Here is a 23,917-nt window from a genome sequence, read left to right on the forward strand (position 1 = left end):
AACAGAATCCTTGCTCAGCTATGTGATCCTGGACAAACTGATAAAAGTCTGTAAACTTCTCAGTTTATCTATAAATAGGGACAGTAAAACTTACTGCACAAGATTGTTGAGAATTAAATGATAATGTTTGTAAAGGACTTACTGGAGTATCTGCCACCTAAGTGGAGTTGTCTCGTATTAATAAGCTTATATATTTACAAGTGGCAGTTGAAAATAAGAGATGAGTGTATCTATTCCTGCGTAATCCCATAGTTGGTCTCTCATATGTACAGATACATAGAAATATTTCACACTTCTTTGTAGAATATGAATTATGTGTTGAGATTAAGTTATTAAGAATCTGTACTTTGTCTAGATGTGTAGGTCTTAGAATCCCTAAAATGTGTCTAGTTATGAAATTCTCTTAAGAGACATCATACTGTAAAAAAAATAGGGGATAAAGAACTTAATTTTAAAAAGGTGGACAGCATACTGCAAAAATGTACAAAAGGATAAGTGGTGGTTCAGAGGAGGTATCTGAAAAGCCAATCTGCTTAGGAGAAGATACCTTACCTTACTAGTCATCAAGGGAATGCCAATTGTAATCGCTTTTTTTGCCCAACAGGTTGGGAAGAATTAACAAGATTCATAATACATGGTGTTGGCAAAACTGTGTAGGAATGGGCAGTCAGATAGTTAGAGACTTCTTGACATGCCATTTGGCAGCATCTGTTAGAACCTAAAATGTGAATACCCTTCAAGTATTATGGAAAACAACCCAGTCCTCATAGTTTTGTGTGGTCTGTAAGCATAGTTTTAATCAACAGTATTGTAAAGGAACTCCGAATTACTCCCACTCCAGACGGGACTTGGTAAAAAGGTCTTGGAATAGGAGTCCATCATACACACAGATAAACTTTTGGGTTTTATTATATCGATCATTAGATTTTAATAGACATACAGATAATCTGGAACTTTCACCACTGTCCACTTTCTAAGCAAAGAGGATTCCTAGCCTTAATTTGACTGTCGGGAACATTTTGACTCATTTTTGAGCTTTAGAGGGTAATTTTTTGAAACGGAAGATAACAAAGAACCCCTTTCTTTTTTTCTTAAAAGCCCTTTGAAGTGACATTAAGCAGTTTCTAACTTCTAGGTATATTTAATGTCTTTGTTCGTGCTAACGATTTCACTTGTAGTTTTCTATTGTAAAGAAATATTTGGCAAAAATAGATAAGTTTTATTTTTTGCAGTGTTGTTTAATAGAAAATTGGAAATAACTTAAATGTCCATACAAAGAAAATGTACCATATTCAAACAAACTATATTGTGCTATATTTTGCAGCATTTTCAAAGAATGGTATAAATTTATGTAAGCTGACATGGGAAAAACAAATTGAAAAGCATGTTTTGGGATAGGTCTTAAAAGACAGATGTTTGGGGGAAAAAAAGACTTTCATATGCACGTTTGCGTGAAAACATAGGAAAAGTTCTGTTGACCCACCAAGAAGAGTGGTTATCTCTGTAAAAGAGAACTGACTGAGGAGGAGAGAGGCTAATGGGACATTTTTGGTTTTACTCTCTATTCTATTGGTTCCCAAACTTTTCGGTTTTAACTCTGACACTTAAAAACTGAGGACCCCATAGAGAGCTTTTGTTTGCTTTAATTTATTGATATATACTTATTATAAATTAACTGAATAATGTTTAAAATTATTTTAAATGAATATACATGGTGTGTATGTATAGTAATATGTTACTATACATACACAGTAATATAGTAATATAGTAATATGTATGTTACCATAGTAAACCCATTCATTATATGTTAACATGAGATTTTGGTAACAAAAAAAACTCACCTAAAACCAAAATATAAATTAGAAGAGTGGGATTGTTTTGCACTTTTGCAGATTTAATGTTTGACCTAATAGACAGCTGCGACATTCATAACTACTTTAGCATTCATTTGTTGTGATATATTGCTTTCATTGAAGTATGTGCCTCTCACAGATAGTTAGAAAAGGGAAGGGATATTTTAATAGCCTTTTTAGATAATTGTGTATATTTTATTCTGACCCCAAAACTCGGCAAGTGGAAGTTTTTTTGAAGGCTAGGTCAATTGTGGAATCTGAAATCATATCAGTAAACTTTTTTGTGCTTTGTTACATTAAAATCCATTGGTCTCTCTTGCACTTTTACCCCCAAGTATTGGAAGACTGTCAAAGCTCAAGGTGGTAGATAAGTTTGCCAAAATTCTGGTTTTTACTTAAAAGCTCAAATTCATTCATTGGCAATAAATGCTGTTAGTTTTTCTTGAAGTAACTGGCTGATTTTATTCCCTTTGAGAAAATGTCCAGCAGACACTTACCATAAATAACCATAGTTTATCTACAGCTCTTTCAAGTGAAAATGGTGCTCCATGCAAAAAGTGGCTGGTTCCATCTTGCACCTCAGACAGCTGCACAGCGCTTTTTCTCCAGACGCCCAGACCAGGTAGCACAAGTGCTTCACACGCACTGCCCTTTTCTTCATGCAGATATTAACAGGGTGTGTACTCAAGGGTTATTTAAGAGAATTAATAATTTTTACTGCTTCATCAAGGACATTTAAAGATGAAACTTAGATTATATTTTACTGCAAGTGCTGGTGAAGAATATGGTGATTATTACTGCAGGTTATACCACTGCCTTGATTCATGCTAAGGTGCCAGCAGTTTACACACCATTGTTTTTGCACCATCAGGGCAAATGTCAACACAGTGAGAGGCAGATCACATCTCAGTAGTATTATAAAAATCGTTCTGACTTTTTCGACCTCTTTGAAAGTGTCTTAGGGGACCCCCCCCCAAGAGTCCACATGCTATATGCTGGGAATTGCTGTTCTACACAAATGTGATGTTTGAAATTATTTGGATTCAGTATTCCTGTGAATATGTATTTACATCATAACACAACAGATGGCAAGAACAAGTGAGGATTTTATGCAACTCCATGGCATGTTAGCCTCGATAGGGGAATTTTACACAAGTCAGTTTGTGAAAAACAGGTGTGGAAAGGGAAAAAAACAAAAGGAAAAAATGTAAGAAGCTAAACACAAAAGAAAAAACCAGGTGTACGAAAGATAAAATATTTAAATAGTTAGGGAGCATTTAAAACAAATGCACATGAGCAAAATGAAGTGAGTTTGGACATTAGGGCACCCACAGTTACACTTTAAGTTCCTCAAACCAAAGTGAACCCTGCATAGAAGTGAACAGCCTTCAGTACCTTTGGTTATTCCTAAAACATCAAAGAAGTGTAACTAGAATCTCAGGGCACTGTCAAGTTTCTTTTGACAATTTAGGTGTTTTGAGGCTGGAAACATGTGCCAACTCTTTGTAAGGATGACCATGTAAAGAGTCCTGCCTCTGACATTTTTCAGCCAGCTTTCTTTGCCCTAAGTAAGTTGGTTAAATTTAGAAAATAACTACTTTTGTTCTTACCACAGGCAAGGTAGTTTTCTTGTCTTAGGCAATGTTTTTTTTTTCCTTCAAGAATTAAATGCAACAATGACCTTTCACGTCTTTTTCCACTCTTTATATTTTTACTGATTTGAGAAAGCTTGGTAGCTTGCCATTATGTTTTCTTTTTCAAATGGTTCTGTTTTGCTGATCTTGGATTTTAGCAGTTTTTAAATGATTGATTCAACAAATTTTTGAGTGTTTATTACATGCCAGGTACTGCATTAGGTTCTTGGGAAACAGAAGTGAACAGAACACAAGAACTTACTCTTGTGAAGCTTAGGGTCTAGGACTGCACTGTCCAGTAGGGCAGCCACTGGCCACATGTGGCTATCAAGCAGTCAAAATGTGGCTAATCCAAATTGAGGTGTGGTGCACGTGTAAAATGCACACTGAATTTTGAAGACTTGGTTCAAAAAGAGAATAAAATATCTCATGAGTAACTTTTACATTAATTTCACCTATTTTGACTTGAATGTAGCTACTGGATAATTTAATATTATGTGGCTTGCATTTGTGACTTGTTTTGTACTTCTGTTGGATAGCATGGATTTAGAGAGGGGAGATGGACAAGTAAATACATAATGTGAGGCGTGTAAAAGGCTATGGAGGGAGAAAAAAGCAGGTAACGAGGAATGGGGACAATTGGCAGGGGGCTGTGTTTAGTTATTTGATATTGGATGATCAAGGAAAGCCTCATCTATAAGGTGCTGCATGAGCAAAGGCATACTGGAGGTAAGGGAGTGAATGAACAGGTAGATGTCCAGGGGAAGAGCGACCCAAGCAGAGGGGACAGCAGGCCCGGGAGCCACCAATGCGTGCTCACTGCCTTTCTTGTCCACAAGGAGCCCTTGTGGCCAGATCAGAGCAGCAGGAGGACAGCTGTAGGAGGTGAACGTGCATGCTGCGGGGTAGGAATGGAATGAGAGGAAGCCATGGAAGGATTTATGGAAAGGACAGTTCTGATGAGATTTATCTTTAAAAGGGAACTCTGCTGAGGGTAGACCATGGTTGGTAGAGTGAGATCAGGGAGACCAGTTAGGAGAAAACTTATAATTGTATAGGTCAGAGACAGTGGTGGTGGGCATGCATGGTTAGAATATTCTGTTTTGAAGATACAGCCGACAGCAAATGTGGAGGGAGTGATGGAGGAACCAAAGATACCTTGACAGTTTATGACTGAATCACAACTGGAAAGATGAAGTTTCCTCTAATTGTGAAAGGTTGTGCGAGCAGCATGGTCAGGGAAGATGGAGATGAGGTCAGTTTGGCTGGGTTAAGTTTGAGATGCCTGTTAGACATGTGGAGATAAGACAGTGAATAGATAGTAAATGGAGGAGAAGGAGGTAGGGGGACAGTGAGGGGCCAAGGGGATGGAGAGGAGATGAAGGGGAACCAGCGATGGAGCTCAAGGAATGGTTCATAAGGTAGGAGGAGAATCTTGAAAGAAGTCCCTGGAAGTTGTTAGAAAAGTGCTTAAGAAGAGTTATCAGCTATGACAAATGATGTAGAATAGGATGAGGATGGAGCTGGGAAGATCATTGCTGATATCCTGACAGGTGCAGTTTTGATGGAGCAGTGAGGCTTGAAAGCCTGAGTGGTGTGGGTCTGTGAAAGAATGCATAGATGGAGAGGAGGTAGAGATGGTGAGTGTGGATAGGCTTTCAAGGAGTTTGCTGTAAAGACATCAAAGAAATGGGATGATAGTTGAGGGGATGTAGTTTAAAGGGAGGGCTTTAAAAGTTTGCCATTTTAATTTGCAGGGAAGTTGCAAAAGCAGTATACCTTATCCTTATATCTTCCATCCCATTTCCCCAAATGTTAGTATTTTTTTTAACTTAAAAAAAAATCTTTTTGGTGGGGAGAGGTAATTAGGTATTTATTTATTTTAATGGAGGTACTGGGGATTACACCCAGGACCTCCTGCATGCTAAGTATGCATGCTACCATGGAGCTATGCCCTCTCCCCCACCAAATGGTAGTTTTGACTACTCTAATTTTCCTGAGACATTTGAGGGTAAGTTGCAGAACTACAAAAACATTTGCCTCTAAATACCTGATGTGTGTTTCCTAAAAACAAGGGCATTCTATTAAATGACCATAGTAAAATTATCAAAATAAATAACATTGATAAAATAATATTTAATCTACAGATGTTATTCACGTTTTGCCTATTGTCCCACTAAATGTCTTTTTTCTGATCCCAGATCCAGGACAAGATTACATAATACATTTAGGTGTGATGTTTCTTTGGTTTCTTTTAAACTGGGACAGTTCCTTAGTTTTTTATTTGTCTTTTATGACCTTCATGTTTTTAAGGAGTATAAGCTGGTTATTTTTCAGAATGCCACTCAATATGGGTTGGTCTGATGTCTCCCCATGGTTAAAATCAGATTATGTGTTTTTGGTAAAATACTGCATAAGTGATGATGTCCTCAGTGACCACATCAGGAGGTCTGAGATGTTAATTTTGTCCCAGTACTCCTGGAGATGTTCATTTTGATCAGTTGTTTTTCGGTGTGTCTGCCAGGCTTCTCCAGTGTAAAGTGTATTTTCTCCTTTCTGTCAAGAATCTTGTGGAGGAATATTTCGAGACAATGTAAAAATCCTGTTTCTCATCACACTTTGACTGATTTTTAGCATTCATTGATGATTCTTTTCTGAAACCGTTATTAACTGTAGTGGCTGCCAATTGGTGATGCTCTAATTCTGTTATTTCTTACATTTATTAATTGGAATTTTATTCTAAGGAAGCGCTTTCCCTTCTTCATTTACGTTGTTTATATTAATATGGACTCAGGGATGCTTATTTTACAGAGTATAACGTGTTACTAATATTTTGTTGCTCTGTCAAAGTGAAAGTTTTTAAGGTAAGAGGTGTTTTAGCGTGATGGTGGTGCGCTGAAGGCACAATTCAGCACACATGGAAAAGTGATTATGATAATCTAATGTCTGCAGTACTAGATGAAATCTTTGCATGCTTGTACTTCAGTTTTAGATGAGCAGCTTTGTACTTAATTTGGAAACAGACTTTAGCTGCCTAAATGCAATAAATCTAATGTATTTGAGTCTTTTCTGGGGCTATCCTGTAACTAGTGAAAATCAGGTCACAGCATGTGTAAGACATACTAACTCTAAATTTCAGACATTGTGCTCTGCACCTGAAAATGTAATAGATATTGTCGGTACATGCATCACTTATAATAATTGTTAATCATTTGTAGATTATTTTTTCCATACCCATCTTACTTTATTTTTAGCTCGTGATCATGTATTTTTCCCAGTCTGTTGCATTTTGATGTACTGACCCTGCAGCAGATGTGAATTGGCAGAGCATTGCCATATATGTCTTCATTGTTCCTGTTTAATCTTACATCTCTTGGTGAGTGGTATGTGCAGTAAAACAAATGGAGCGGGGAGGGTACAGCTCAGTGGCAGAGCACATTCTTAGCATGTACGAGGTCCTGGGTTCAATCCCCAGTACCTCCTCTAAAAATAAATAAACCAAATTACCTTCCCCCCAAAATAAAATAATGAAATAAAACAAATAGAATCCTATACAGTATATATTTCAGGAACTAGTTTAAATAACACCCACAGGAATCAAACAAAACTCATTTTTTTCTATGGTAATTAAAAAAGTTGGAAGAGTTTAAAAAAAAAAACCCTGTGGTATACATGACAAAAATTAAACCATAAAAATAATTAAAATGATCCTTTTCTCCTCCAAATGCAACCACTGTGTAGTTTCTTCTTCTTGTCGTGGAGATTTGTGTATATATATGTAAGCATCTATGGATGTATACTTTTTAGAAAAGTATAGTTTATTTCTGTCCCTTACAGTTTTGAAGGTTTAAAAAGCACTTTTAAAGGTGTTTGGGAGCTGGAAGGGGGTAAAATTGTTGTAATATGTAGTATGTTTAGTCCTTTTAAAATAGTGGAGTCTTGATTTAAAAGTGAAGTATATTTACCCATCTCTGGGCTGATAATACATTAAAGCTTGTTTAAATGTCTTTGTTATTAATACGATATCAACAGGTTTCATTATTAGTACTTGTTACAGATTATTCTAATTTTCCGAAAACTCCAGCTTGTGGTTTACCCACATCATCAGTTATGGAAAGAAGAAACGTGTTGTGCAATGTTTGACCAAAAATTAAAGAAAAAAAACCCCAAACCTCTGAAAAACATCAAAGTAGTTGTTTTAAATAGCATGTATATAATGTGTGATATTAACTAGAACTAGTTCAGTGCTCTAAATTTAATTCTGATTTTTTTCCTCAACTATTTGGGTTTTAAAACATTTCTTTAAAAATCTTTAAACTTTTATTTTACTTTTAATATTTTAATTTTTTCTTTTTATTATTATTTTTTAGTGGTGTTCTCAAACTGCTTTTTGAGAGGGGAGGGGATAGCTCAAGTGGTGGAACACATGCTTAGCGTGCATGAGATCCTTGGTTCCCCCGTACCTCCTCCAAACATAACCTAACCCCCCCCACAAAAAAACCCAGTGACGACAAAAATAAATAAATAAATAAATAAAATCAAGCCCATTAAACTGATTTTTTGGGTTCCCAAACTACTGCTTATTTTTAAAGCTATAATTTTTACAGAAAAATCTTATTAAAATATTCTGGAAAATACTGAAACTTGATTTGTTAGCTTAAAATTAATAGCTCACGATTTTAAAGAAGGAAATTAGTTTTTAAAATATCTTTAAACATTTTATTTTATTTAATTTTTGTTGCACCATTACTGGAAGTACTGCAGTACCAGGTCGATGCGTGGAGTGGATGGAGCAAGCTCTTATTCCAACTCCCTGCTCCAAAAAATCCATTTAATATATTGTCCTCAGATAGAGGACGTATCAGATATTAAACTGATAAAATTATTTTTAAATATTTTAAAGTGAAATTGCATTAATAAATTTTTAACAAATGCAGTAATGGTATGTTTTAATTCCAGGTGGAAGTCTGAAACATTTAGTGCACATCAGTCTGGCTAATACTGAATTTACAGACTTATTTAAATTAATAGCTCTTAAATAAACTACATAATTAAATGTTATTAAATATCTCATAATAACTATAGCTAGCAATTCAATACTGCACAGTATATCTAAGATCAGTTGTATCTTGAACTTTAAACAATTAAGTTTATTTTAAAAAATCACTGTTGATACTGTCTAAATAAATAATGTAGATCTGACACATACTTTTGGTCATGTTAGTTTGCATGTCAGTATTAGTATTTAACTTTTTCAGAACAAATTGTAAATTCTGTGATAGAGTAATTAAAAGTTAAAATTTCGGATGGGAAGAGATAGACTGGGATTTCAAAATTGTAGAATAGATAAACAAGGTTATACTGTATAGCACAAGGAAATATATGCAAGATCTTATGGTAGCTAACAGAAAAAAATGTGACAATGAATATATATATGTTCATGTATAACTGAAAAATTGTGCTCTACACTGAAATTTGACACAACATTGTAAAATGATTATAAATCAATAGAAAATGTTGAAGAAAAAGTTAAAATTTCACTAAACTACTTCCAAATGTCTTGGTCAAAGATAAAATTGAGTTAGCTAGTTTTATTGTAGTTTTTAATTTGGTTTAAACACTGCCATCCTAAAAATCTCTAAATTTATCAAAGGACTAAATGGATATTTTAGTAAAGGAATACTTAAGCTTTTTGATAAAAATTTGAAACATTAAAACTTCTTAGAATCTGGAATTGGCCTCAGCAAAGTCTGAGTATGTGTCTGTATATTTCTTGTTACTCCAATAATGAAGAAAACACAAAAATGCTAAGAATTGAGATTTTTGAAAATAGATTCCTATATTACTGACTTTGAAAAAAACTTAAAAATTTCCAAGATGTCATTAATTTACAGCCAATTGGTAATAAATCTGCTTCAAAAGATTGCATTTTAAAGCTATTGATACTTGCAGTTTGACTTCTGTGGCTTATTTGCAGTTTTGTTCTTTCAACTTATCTATTGAGTCCTGCCAAAGACCAGTGTGCCCAGGTGCTAGAGAGACCAAAAAAGCAATTTTGAAAGAGAAAGATTAACATTTTACAGTAATCTTAATCAATTAAAAAAGCAGATCTGTAAGAATGATATGTACATTAACATTTTTAGCCATTATCATAGTTGGCAATAACTGTAAATACACAGCTGGGCTGTTTTTTAGATGGTCTGCTTAGGTGATTTGCAGTTTCTGAAAAAAGATGAGAGCTATTAAGATTCTGAAAGGTTTTTTTTTCTTTGAATTTTTTTAAATTGAAGTACAGTCAGTTATAATGTGTCAGTTTCTGGTGTATAGCATAATGTCCCAGTCATGCACATACGTATACCTGTTTTCCCATTTGAAAGTCTTTTATTTTTTAATCTACAAAATTTTAAAATTTGGGTGTTACAAGTAAATCATATCTGGTTCTGGTTAGTTGTTTTGATGCTGTTTGTTTGGTCTTGGAACTGTTATGACTCTGAATTTACAGGCTTTTGGAAAGACAGACCAAGTTGCACACAGTATTTTTCCTGTTGATTTTGCTGCTTGTATGAGAGAGAAGATAGACTTCTATAGCTGGTTTTTTACTTGCCCACTTTATATATTTAAAGCCTTCCCAAGTCCTCAAACACCTAAAGTTTTAAACATAGGAATACATAATTATTTTAGTGATGTCCAACAGATAAATCTATAGGGAAGGGACTCAAAATCCCCAATATTTATAACTGATACAGTATTTTTACATGTAAGATGTGTTCCAGTTTTCATCGTCAGGAGAGCATGCTAAATGTAAGTGTATGTGTATGATGTAGAACCTCTTAGAGGAAAAAAAGTTAAAACTTTGACCTAGGTTTTTCCCCAGCCCTTCTGAAACCTGTGTAAAAATAAAAATGACCTGGTATGTAAATGAACAGATGGTTGGTGGTTAGGGGTGTGTCAGAGTCCTAGTGTGCTGCCCTCTGGTGGACGGTCTGTCCTGATAGCTTAGGTTTTGCACTTGTTTCTACAGGTCAGTCTTAGGCAGTTAAAGAGTTTAGCCCTTTAACACGTTCTTAAGTGTTTTGAAAATGCACAAGCTTTTATTTCAACATTTTTACAAGGTGTTAAAGTCTAAAGTCCAGCCTACTAAAATTTAATACTAAAATTTTACTGTACAGATTGTTAATGACAGATTTGGTTTGTGATGGTTTTTCTGATAGTTAAAAAAGGGTTAGAACATTTTGGGGAGTAGAGGGGTTTGGTATCTGTGTTATAGAGAAAGTCTGAGGGCAGGTAGATGTGCTCTGGTTACACTTGAGTGTGAGTACTCTGCAAAGTTGAGAGCCTTTTATACCTTTGCTGTTCAGTGCTGCCTCACCTTTTGGCCTATGTTAAACTTTTTTGGCCAGTCATATCTATATAGTAAAGAAGACCAGGAGCTCTTCCTTTAAGAGGCTTGTGTTCTCCATGGGCTTGGATATTATTAGTCATAGGTAGTGTGTTTTTGTGTATAATCACAGTGAAAGGGTATCTGCAAAGTCTAGCATGGTTACATCTTGGAAGAAAAGAGTTGAGTTGCCTTGGGTGAGGAATGTCATAAATACTTGGATTAAACTTGTCTACCTTCTTTGTTTTCTTGCTACATAAGAATTTTTCAATTGCATAAAACAGAATTTTATACCGATTCTCTTGCAAGCAATAACAATTATTTGCTTATTTTATTTGATGATACAAAATGTATTGGAAATATAAACACTGTGGATTGTATAGCTCTACTTCTGGGAAACAAGGCAGCTAAAAACTCTGCATTCTTCAGACTCTCAGGTGTAGTGGGATTATTGTAGTTACTTTAAGTTGATGATCATGATCAGTGTTAGAACTAGATAATGACCAACTGCATCTTTCCCATTAAAAAGAAAACACAAATCCAAAGATTTGCCTTGGATGAGGGCTATATCCAATTAGCAGTAATATGAAATAAAAGTGTTACTGTAGAGATACCCCTATATCCAAAATATACTACTTTTAAAAGTTTAGTCCTTTTATAACACCTCTTCTTACAGGTATAATTGACTTAGTGATGGTGACTTATGTGGAAAATAATTATTCCACCATATAAAACATTGTTTGATCCTGAAATTACCTCTATAAACAGAAATAAAATTCAGTCAGTTTTGCCTTTGAACATCGAATATACAAGTCTTAGATCAGTTCTGTCCTGTTGAAAGATGTGAACTATATATGTGATAAAACTTTTCTAGTAGCCAGTGAAAGAAATAAGAAGTAACAGGTGAAATTAGTATATTCTACAACCTGATCTCAAATTTTAATTTTCTAACATGTGATCAGTATAAAAATTATTGAGAAATTTTATACTCTTTTGTACTGTCTTCAAAATCTGTTACATGTATTACACTCAAGAACAGTTCAATTTAGACTGGGCTAGCCATGTTTCAAGTGCTCAGTAGCCTTGTGTGGCCAGTGGCTATTCCATTGGACAGAGTAGTTTTAAGATAATACAGCTTCCAAGAGGGAAGATATGGCTCAAACACTAGAGCACGTGCATAGCATGCATGAGGTCTTGGGTTCAGTCCCTAGTGCCCCGTCTAAAATAAGTAAACCTAGTATCTCCCCCCCCAACAAATAACAAAAATAAAATAAATAGATTAAAAAATAAAAGATATACCAACTTTTCAAATCATTTGTTACAAAATATGGTGAGTCTTGCTGGAAAAAAATGTAATGGTATTTATAAAATTAGTTTAACAGTGGAAAAATGTGGGAATGATTAATTTTCAATGTGACTCAAACATATTAGAGATTTTGTATCTGAGTACTTTATTCCCTTGTGACCACCCTCATTTTCAAGGAATATATGTGTAATTTGCTATCTTGTGTTAATGTTATACTTTTGAAAGAGCTAGACTTTTGAGTCATATAGGCAATGAGTCTTTTATTTAAATAGAAACTCTCCCTCATGTTCAACTGCATGTGTTTCTATAGTTGGTTGAGATACTCGTGGTGACTTTTTTGATTAAAGGCACATTTTCACATTCTCAGTATGATGACTAGAGAAATCTTTGGTTATTCAGGAATCAATAATCAGTTTGTACCCTATTAATTTAACTATTTTTCAGAGTATTCTGTCATCTTGCTTTGCACATATCCTAAGGAAGTTTAAGAGCTTTAACTATATTCCTCCCTTTAAGGGACATTTAGTCTCCTACACGAGAGATGGCAGTGCAGAGTTGCAAGCATTAGTAATAAGAGCAGCGCATAGTAGAACACTCAGTTTTTCTTGGACTTGACCAACCCAGTACCCCTGGGTTCATTCAGGTTTCCATCCATACACTTACAGCTGTCTGGCTGTTCTATGTAGATTAAGATGATAAGGTGTGTACCTTTAAAAGATACATACCTCTGTTTTAGTTAAGGGGGCCTGGATGGTGCTCCTTTGGAGATCTGGGAGCTGGCAGATGACAGAAGAATCGCCTTCGATTCTCACTTGGAGCTGTAGTGAGCCTTTTGTTCCTTTGTTTAAGCAACGTTGAGTAACATATGCCCACTATGAGCCAGGCAGTCTGCTGAGCACTGGAGTATACAGTCATGAGTGAGGCAGAAACAACTTTGCCTTCATGGGACTTGCCCTGCTAAATAGACCTCAGTGGCCACCAAACTGTGTGAAACCACATTTCCCCACCGCATCCCTAGAGGTTCGGATTTAGGAGGTCTGTATGGGGGCCCTGGAGTCTTCGTTTTAAGTAAGCCCTCCTGGTGATTCTAATGTAGGTGTTCCCTACACCACACTTAGAATGACATCTCTCTTCCTGTACAGTTGAGGGAAAACATACTTTGTCTTCTTTTCCTTTCCTCTGTCCAGTGTTGAGTTCACTAGGATCTGGCATCCCCATTAAGTGTTCGAGCAAATACGCTTTTCTTTACAGAACATGTGACCTCCTAACTTCAATCCAGTAGGTGGGATTTAGTCTTTCACAGAGATTCTAAGCCTGAGGTCTGCCCGATTCACTCCTAAATTTCAACATTGTTCTCTCCTTCCCAGTTTTACTGACACTTCTTGAAGACTGTTGTGAAATGCCTACTTTGTTCTGCCAGACTGTAAAATCTTTGGAGGAGAGAGAGAACTGATGTTAGGGAGCTGGTTAGAATTGTTGGACTGACAACTGTTTTCTCTTGATTAATCTTATGTTATACTGCAGGTTGGAAATAATAGCTTATTTTTCCCTTAGCAGTTAGTAATGTTTATTTTATAAAACACATAAGCAAAAAGAAATTGAAAACTGCATGTGCTTGTTACAGCCAGAGCTCATCAGTGTTTTGGTGCTATACCACTCCTCTTTATTTCTGTTTGCACATTTTTTCTTCTTCTGCTTGGGGACATTTTTTCATTTCTGTGGTAAAACACACATTTTAAAATGAGATCGTAATCCATGTTTTGTTTTGTTATGTGCTTTTTTTTTTCAATGAACAATGTTAGGAACATATGTCCTCATTAAATGTTACACATTTATAATGTCTCGTGAGTTTTTGTTGTATATATTATAATTTATTTAGCTAATCCCTTTTTGTTAAACAGTTGTGTTGAGGTATGATTTATACAGTCAAGTGCATCTTTTTAAAACTATGGAATACAATGAGTTTTGACAGCTAACATACACCTGTGAAAGCACAGCCACATTCACGATGTGGAACACTTCTATCCCCAACATTATGTAAGTTTTTGGTGCTTTTTTTTTCTTTGCACTCATCTCTTTTCCTTGGACATCTGGGTTCTTCCTAGTTTTCTCTATTTACAAACTTACAACTAAGTTTTGGAGCCTGGTACAGCTGTACCTAAGGAAATGATGTAAGAAAGAGAATCCTTGAGTTAGAGGCTGTGCTCCTTTCTAGTCAGGGGATTTGATAAGAGACTGCCAAGTCGATGATGAGGCAAGGTTATGCGAATTGACGCTTTTCACCAGCAATGTGAAACGCATCGTTTCCACTGGTATTCATCTCCTTAGAGTGTTCTGCTTCTAAAAAATTGAGGTTGACCTTTTAAAGAGCTAATTCTTAACTGTGTAAAACGAGGAAGGATTGGTATAATTACAATATTGAATATTGAAGTTAATGCAAGTAACAACTACTGAATTTGGCCAGGGTGAGCAGGTTCCTCGCTGGGCATAGCCTTTGTTTCTTGGGCACAGCTGGAATGGAGATCTGCAGCCGGTGCAGAGTGCCCCCAGGTGGCAGGTTGAAAAGGCTGCACCATACTGCTCTGAGTCCACAGGCTTGGCTCTTTATTTAAAAATGACCAGTTCACATACGGACCATGTATCCCAGTTCTTCCTGTAAGAAAGCCAGGCAAAAAGGAACATGCTACCAGTGAGACTTGGTTTTTCTTTTCCTGTCTTCAGCAGATGTTAGCAGTGTTAGATCATAATCCAAGCCTCAGCCTCTTTATGGAGTAGAAAAGCAGTGGGTGGATTCTCTTGATTTGTGTAAGTGACGGTAGAGAGAAAGAGGAGGGACGAGCCTTTTGTGAGAAATAAGGTAAAGAAAATGAACACTTAGGACTTATAGATAGTTTGTAAGGTTGCAGATCTAATGCACATGTGTGTCTTGTACTAGGACTCGGCATGAAATGACCAGCTTCAAGTGCCTGGGTGCTGGTGTATACAATTTTCCTAATATCTTGAGGCAGTTAAATTAGCTGAGTTTCCAGCATAGTTGGAATTGGCTTCCTTTCTTGGTATTAATATGTAATCTTCTCCATTTAATGTCAGTAGTGACCCTTGGTACGAAAATTGATGTATGGTTTAAAGCTTTGGGCTAAAGTGAAAATTTTGCCAAAGGTTAGCATGTCTTTGACCTTTTTGGTTTAACATGCAACCTGTAATTTTTCTGAATCTATTTAATATGGTTATGTAATTGGTTAGATTACATTTGAAATCAGTAAGGTTGAATATAGTTAAGAGGATAGACTTTGGAGCTGCAATGTCCAGAACTGTTTTCTCATGGTTTCACTCATGAGCGGTGTGTACTTGGACAAGGTCAAGTGTGCTTTTGTCTCCTACTCTATAACATGCTGACTGTGAGGTTGGATGAGATAACAGACACTGTCTTAGGCAGCTTGGACTGCTATAACAAAATACTGTAGACTGAGTTTTTTTGTTTGTTTGTTTGTTTTTTTGGTAGACTGGGTTTATTTCTCACAGTTCTGGAGGCTGGAAAGTCCAACATCAGGATTCAGGCAGATTCTTAGGGTTCTTGGTGAGGGCCCTCTTCCTGACTTAGACAGATGCGTTCTTACTGTGGGTTCCCCTAACCGTTCTTCAGTGTGTGCCTGTGAAGAGAGCCCTGGTCCCTCTTCTTAAGCAGTTATCCATTTTGGGGGCTTCACCGTTATGTCCTCATGTAAGCCTAAATACTTCCCAAAGGCCCCACCTCTGAATACGATCACTTTGGGGGTTAGAGCTGCAACGTAGAAATTTTGTGGGGAGGGGGACATAAACATTCGGTCCATAACAGACATAAAACATTCTCTTGTTTATATTCTTATTTATATCTGGTGTCAAACTTTACTAGGAAAAAAGATGCAAATATCAAAGACTGGGAAAAAAATCTAGTAATCTAAAATTTGAATTGAAAATTTGGTTGACCTCTGTGTTTTGGGGTTCTACATCTGTGGATTCAACCAACTGTGGGTCAAAAATATTTGTGGGAAAAAATTCCCAGAAAGTTACAAAAAGCAAAACTTGAATTTGCCTTGGGCCAGCATCTATGTATATCTCATTTACATTGAAATTGCAGCTATTTATGTAGTATTTACATTGTCTTAGGTATTGTTAAGTATCTAGAGATGACTTAAAGCATATGGGATACTACTCATTTTATATAAGGAACTTGAGCATCGTGTGGATTCTGGGATCTGAGGAGGTTCTGGAACCAATTCCCTGCAGATATGGAAGGATGACTATAATCAGTATGAACACATGGTTTATTTCTCTTTGAAACAAAATGTATATTTTCTAGCTCTGGTCCAGGAACAGTGATCAACCCAGTAACAGTGAGCACCCTAGTGACCAGATTATGTCTCTGTAGTACTTGTGACAAAAAGGAACCAGTGCTCAGTGTAGATAAAACTGGTTAAGATGGGGTAGGTGGGAAGTGTACACATTGAACCTGGATTATAATAAGAGAAAGCAAAGATCTCTCAAAGATTACTGGAGTCACTTTGAAAGATGCAGGATCAACTCAGAGGCTTCCATAGACTAGCCAAAGATTGGGCAATTTGAGCCTCAAAAAGAATTAATGTGGTGGAGGTGGGGCGGGAAGCCGGTATAGATCAGTGGTAGAGTGGATGCTTAGTATACGTGAGGTCCTGAGTTCAATTCTCAGTTTCTCCAACTAAATAAATGAACAAAACCAGTTCCTCCATATATAATAAATATATAGATAAATAGGTTTTATCTATCTATTTATCTATCTATCTGATTACCCCCCTGCCCAAAACAAAACACAGAAAAGAAAGTTTCATCAAGAAAAAAGAATTAATGCAATGGATTGATACACACAAAATATCTATGAACCCATAATGACACTGAAAAGAAATAAGCATTTGGTCATTTTTGGACAATGCCAGGAGACCAAGTCATTATTCTGAAAAGTTTAAAATAATAATGTCTTTGATCTCCTGTAAGAAAAGATTGAGATGCGGATTTGCATGAAGCAGATTTATTTTGGAGATGATTTCAAGAAGCAAGCATGAGGGAATGGGGAGAGTGAAATGGGAGTTTAGGACAAGCCAATGAAGAATACTTTACTGAGGTTGCCATAAGGAAATAGGACCTTAGAGAAATGTACAGAATGCCTCCCAGGTGGAAAACTGGAGCATTTATCTACTGGTTTCCACATTTCCCTCCGTAAATCACAGATTGTCTTAAGAGTTTCATTTCTTTTCTGCTTCTGGGCTGTTCTAGAGCTCTGCTGAGGCTTTGGAGAAAAACCTGAGATAAAACAAAGATGCATAAGGTGTGTGCTTAGGGATGGAAAGATGTGGACAGCTTCAGTGTGCTTGGACTGTCCACCACAGCTATGGATGAATCAGAGGTGAGTGAGGGGAGGGGACGTGAAAAGGGGTCCAAAATCATCTGCAGAAGAAAAGGAATCATTCATCCTGCCTTCACTGTACTTACTGTGGATCAGAGTATCCAAATGCTTGATAAAAGAAAGTTATTCCTTATGGAAGAACTCCAACTAAATAAAAAAATATGGAAGGCATGATAGAATGAGAAAATCTGTTTTCAACCTTGAATGAAACAGTAGATTTAGGCAATGGTCAGTAGTGATTGCAACATCCAGGAAGACGACCAGCGACAGCATACTTTGTCATGGAAGTACAAGACTCCCCCAGGGATAGATTATTGTCTCTCCCCAAACAAACAACCAGCAATGAACAAAAACAAATCAAATCTTCAGATTTAATTACCACTTTTATAGAGGTCAGAGTAATATATTAAACACCACCATGGGAGTGTAATTAGCAAAATCCAGACGGTGAGAAACCAGAGGACAAATGACAGGTTTTGTGTTTTTTATTTTCCAAATAAGTTGCAAGGATAAAAAGGGAAATATGTAGTTACTGAGACTAGAGTCCTACTGAAGCAACTGAAATGCATGGCTCTTTTTGGATACTGATTGAACAAACTTAAAAAAATGAATTGGTGAAACCTGAAGTCTGACTAGATATTTAATGTGAAATTTTGTCCGTTTTTAAGGACTAGAAATAGTATTTTGGCTATTTAAAGAATCATTTTTACAGGGATATAAATGTAAAAGGCTTAAAAATGATAAAAAGTTTGGTTTATGGTTACATTCTGGGAGGCAGGCGTTGGGATGGGAGAGGAGCATGGTAACTTCAATTGTCTGGTTCTAATTGGTGAAATAGGTTCGTATATGTCTTATGCTTTGTAATGTAAAGATATTACATACCATTGTATGTCAAATTCAACATGACAGTTATTTAAAATGACACAGGGGATGCAATGGATAAACCCAGAATGAGTAATTGCGCGAGATTTATGAACTGAACCTACAAATAAATAGCAGGAAAACAGAGTGAAGGGAAACTTTTATGTCAAACAGACCTAAGAGACATTGTACGTGTGTGCATCTTGTTGGGATCTTGATATGAACAATCAACTGTAAAAACATAGTTATTGGGCAATTGGAAATAAAAACAGTGGTTATCTGTTATCAAGGGATTTTTGTTAATCATTTCTAGGAGCAGTAATGGTGATACAGTTATTTTTAAACAAAAAAGTTCCTTTTGTTGGTATTTACTGATGTGCTTCAGCATGACAGGCCATGTAAGTGGGACTTGTTGGTACAGGTGTGATACAGATAAACAAGGTCAGATGATCCTACATGATAACTGAAGCTGGTATGGGCTTATGGAGGTTGATTTTATTTTTCTCATTTGATGTCGATTTGAAAATTTCTGTAAAATCAATTTAAATCAGTTCCTTTTATTACTAAAAGTCTTGAAGATGCCTTTTGGGGTCTACATGAGCTTCTCTGTTGATTTTTTATCTTGTAATTAGATGAAGTTTTAATAAATTATGAATACTCCCGCCCTTTATGTTTAAATTTATTTATTTTTATTTTTTATTGAAGTATAATTGATTTGTAGTCTTGTGTTGGTTTCAAGTGTACAGCAAAGCGATTCAGTTATACATATATACTTCTTCAGATTCTTTTCCACTGTAGGTTATTACAAAATATTGGATATAGTTCCCTGTGCTATATAGTAGGTCCTTGTTTGTTTTATATATAATACTGTGTATCTGTTAATCCCAGACTCCTAATTTCTCTCTCCCCCACATCCTGCCCTTTCCTCTTAGGTAACTATAGTTCCAGTTTGTCTCTGAGTCCCTTTCTGTTCTGTAGATAAGTTCATTTATATCTTTTTTGTTTTTAGATTCCTCATATAAGTAATATCATATAGCATTTGTCTTTTTCTGACTTCACTTTGTTGAAAATTCAGAACTCATTTTTTTTTATCATAACTATTTCAAGAATAGTAAGCATTTTTTAAAGGTTAAATGAGAACTTAAACTTTACCCCATTTCACCATTTTCTCTGTTTGGGGGCAACCCTTAAATTCTGTATGGTTAACTTAGATTGTTTTCAAGGTTTTTAATACACATAAAATAGCACAAATGATTGAATCAGCATTTTCTTGGTTTTTGTCCTCTAACTTAAGATCATTAGAAATGTTAGTAGCTCCTGGATAGCAGATCTGGGTCTTGTTTTCTTCCCTTTCTGTATATTACAACAAATGTTAATTTAACTATCAGTTGAGTGCTTCTCGGGTGCCAGACACTGTTTCAGGCTCTGAATGTAGCAGTGAGTCCTTCCTGTTATGGGGTGTGATCCTGTACTTCTAGGTGTGTTTTAGGAGGAAGTGAAAAACTGACTTAATTTGCTGATAGTTAAATTGAACTGTAATTATTTGGTAATCACATGGTAGAAACAAATATCAGTATCCATTTTCTTGACTCTTAAGTATTAAGAATCAAACCTAAATATAACCTAATTCTGAAAGCTTAGATGGGAGATAAGAACTCAGAAAACAGGTGATAAAACACTTGATTAGTACAGCTGAGTGGGGTAGATATTCTCACATACCTTCCTGCTCAGAACTTTGTGTTTATGTACTGGTTGATTAGAATTCACGCTTTTGCTTGGCCTCTTTTAGTGCTGAGCCTTTTGGCTTTTGTACTGATAAGAATGGAACATGGGGTTAGGAGCCAGAGGTGAAACTGCAGGGTTTGAGAATAGTTACTGGGTAAGTGCGAAAGAACAATTCTAGAAGTCAAACACGAACTGTATGAAAATAATCCTAAATGAAACTTGAGAGAATCAGATAATGGAAACTGGACAGCCGTTAAAGGGACATAATTATTTTGGAGTAACTTCTGATAAGTAAATGGGTATGTTTTTAAAAAGTGTGTGGGGAATACATGGCTAATGGGGTACTTCTAATGTACCAAAAATGGTATCCGATTTAAAGAATTCCTTGGGAGCCCTGTGAAGTAGATTTTTGTTTTGTGATAATTCCCTGCTAGCTGACCTGAACTCTATATACACGCTTATGTGTGTGCTATTGGAAAAAATTTGGGGTAGTATATATACCCAGAAAAGTGATGCCAGTGGAGATGAATATTTAGTTTCTTAACACTGTGCTGCTATTTCTTAACTGTGTCAGATGCTTGATTAAGACAGATTAGCAACTGCAAATGTATAGTAAATAATTCTTACTTCCTTGGTTACCCAGGGTAAATATTTACATAATGTGAGTAACTTTTCTGCTAGCTAAAGCAAGATATGGCAGTTCTGAAATCTGTGTTTTAAAAATGTTTTTATCAGGGTCTATCTTTCTAAGGCTTTTATAGAAAATACAATATAAAACTTACACAGAAGGAGAGATACAGTATGCATCCTGCAGCTTTAACAATTACTAGTGCATGAGTTATTTTTGAAACAGATCCCAGACTAGCATTTGTAAATTCTGAGACTAGGTGGTGCTTGAAAATTTTTTTCTTAAATTGACATTGCCTCACTATCTCTTTGATATACTGTCCGTGGTGATTGTGCTTTGTTTTACTGTCTCACAAAAATAATGTAAGAATGCTTTTTCCTTCACCCTCTAATTTATGATTACAAACAGGATGTACCTGAGTTTGGTTAATCTACATTTTTAGCATTTCCTAAGGAACAGGCAGTGTCTGTGGCGTTTATTTGTTCTTGTGCTTTGGGGTGAATGGATAAGACAAAGGACTAGGCTATGAATCTAATCTAAGCTGGTGTTTTGCCCTGGTACTTAAAAATAAGTGGATTATTTGAACCAGAAAGGGAAATTAACTGTAGTTCTAATTCTAGAGGTTAAATAATGTAATTATTTCACTTGAGATATCGTGCCTAAATGCTAGTCTCATTTTTAAAAAAAAATAGCTAGTTGACTGTAAATTCCTTTTCCTCCTAAGGGTGTGACTAGTGTGGGTATCCGTAGTACAGTCTCACATAATTCATGTGCCTTCCTTCCTTCCTTCCACCCCCTCTCCTCTGCTCTCTCCCTCTGATATCATTGAGGAGGGGGTAGAAGAGGAGATATATAATACAATAAATTTTTATTATTTTATGAAATACATATTGTGTATTACATATATTGTGAAATACATATATGTATGTGTGTGTGTGTGTGTGTATATATATATAGGCATTTGAACTAAACTGGGGGATTTTTAATGTTTTCTGTACCATAGACTCCTTTGGCAGCCTGAAATGTATGGCCCTCTTAGGATGCTTCTTAATGTATAAAATAAAATACATATGATTATAAAGGAAATCATTTATTTTGAACTACAGTTGGAAAAATGTTAAAATTCAAAATGTGCTGTTAACGTAAGTGACAATTTCTAGCAACACAGCTAACTTTCTCAGTAATGAGTGTACATGATATTTAAAGATCTGCAGCAACTTAATGTGATAGGAAAATACCTGATTTATATTAATGTCCAAAGTACAAGTCTTGTAATTCTACTGTGGTTTGATGCCAGCATTCAGAGTTGAAGAGGGTGCTAAATTTCAGTCAGGGGATAGTGAAAATAAATATGTGATCCCCACCCCACGGCCCGCCCCTCCTATCCAAGTTCCTTGAATTCTATCCATGGACCCCTTGGCTGCAATCTCAGATTAAGAACATCTGGACTAAGGCTTTGTTTGTGTTCTGGGATGCTTGCTTTGAGGCTGAAGGATTTGAACTTAGAATACAGTCATCAGATGAAATGTTTTTCAAACATTGTATCTGCCAATTTTAGTGGCTTTTAGAGTAAACCATAACAGTCCAATGATGCTAGATTTCCAAATGGTCTCAATATGAATCCTGTGATTAACTTTGTCTCCTTTTTCCTTCTTGGACTGCATTTTCTTGATGTATATTGGTTTGTAGTTAATATAAAATTAATATTTAGTAGTTTCTAAACATCCATCTTGGCTATTAATATCTTTTGCTTTTGTGTTTTTTTTTCTTTTAAAAAACATTTTAATTCTTCTGCAGGATTCGGAAACTTCAGATACGAAATATCCCGCCTCACTTACAGTGGGAGGTAAGAATTTCTTTATTTAAAACTAAGGTTTCAGTATCTAAGCCTACTCTTAGTTTTTCTGAAGGGGTTTCTCCTTCTCCCACTCTTGGATGTTCTAGAACACAAAATCCTTCTCTTTTATGGTCTGTACCTTGCAGTGGGCTTTTCTTTATGAGGGTACACCATATCTTTTAAAAATCTGCTCTTTGAGATAAAGTTGAAACAGGTACTGGGGTAATTGGGTAAGCTTTTCATTCAGTCACATCCTAACAGAATCTTGTTTGAGATCTTTCTGATGGCTTTTTAAAAATTTTTTTGAATTTTTATTTTTTATTGAAGTTTAGTCAGTTTACAATGTCGTGTCAGTTTCTGGTGTACAGCATAATGTTTCAGTCAAACATATACATTACATATATTTCGTTCTCGGATTCTTTTTCATTATGGGTTACTACAAGATATTGAATATACTTCCCTGTGCTATGCAGTAGGACCTTGTTGTTTATCTATTTACTATATAGTAGTCAGTACCTGCAAATCTTGAACTCCCAATTTATCCCTCTTCTCCTCACTCTCCCTTAACTGTACGTTTATTTACTCTGATGGGTTTTGCTAGTTGTATTTAAATATGAAGTTCTCTCCTTGGCAATTTTTTAAAAATAAATAACCTGCTTATTTTATGCTTTGTTTTAAAGTGTTACTGTGCTTTCTTTTGCTCAGATGGTGGCACTATAGTGACTGTATATAAACACAAACCTTTTAGCACAATTGAATAGCCTTTGTCGGCAATTTCCAAACCATGTTGATGAAGTCATGGTGAGAATTTGAGACCCCCGTAGTTGAAAAGATAAAAGGAAAGGTCTGTTGACTCTTCTAGATGATAGAACCTGAAAGTTCTTAAAACCTACTTTGGAAAAGGTGGTGCAGGGAAAATTGCTCAGCTTTTTATGTGTTTTTAATATAAAAATCAAGAGTAACTAGCTTTTGTGTGTTTCACATTAGTCTTCCAAAGTGATAGTTGAAGAGTCACTAAACCAGGACCTTCATCAAAATGCAAAGAACGGATAAAAAATTTCTTTGGTAACGAGTTGAAGGAAGCTGGTCTGAGGTCCAGCTAGTAACAAATCATTTATGCTCAGAATATTTTACAGAGCATTTATTTTCAGAACAATAGTATTGAGTTTAATCTTTGTAGGAGGAGTTGGTTCTTTGGTCTAGGCTGAATATTTTTCAACTTACATAATGTATATTTATTTATTTATTATTTTTTTGGAGGAGGTACTGGGGAATGAGC

At 35.7% G+C, this 23,917-nt stretch overlaps 1 protein-coding gene and 1 pseudogene across 3 annotated transcripts in view; one reads left to right on the forward strand and one right to left on the reverse strand.

Annotated features, from left to right (window-relative positions):
* IGF2BP3 (insulin like growth factor 2 mRNA binding protein 3) overlaps positions 1-23,917 on the forward strand; it is a 122,329-nt gene that overhangs the window by 13,419 nt on the left and 84,993 nt on the right. For all 3 annotated transcript variants that reach the window (XM_006201803.4, XM_006201804.3, XM_031674234.2), the window contains exon 3: positions 22,599-22,647. In XM_006201803.4, coding sequence (XP_006201865.1) covers positions 22,599-22,647 — 49 coding nt within the window. The remainder of the gene's footprint in view (positions 1-22,598; positions 22,648-23,917) is intronic.
* LOC116278819 (U2 spliceosomal RNA) lies at positions 8,221-8,396 on the reverse strand (annotated as a pseudogene).

Source organism: Vicugna pacos, chromosome 7 (genome assembly GCF_048564905.1).
Source record: "Vicugna pacos chromosome 7, VicPac4, whole genome shotgun sequence".
Classification (NCBI taxonomy): domain Eukaryota; kingdom Metazoa; phylum Chordata; class Mammalia; order Artiodactyla; family Camelidae; genus Vicugna; species Vicugna pacos.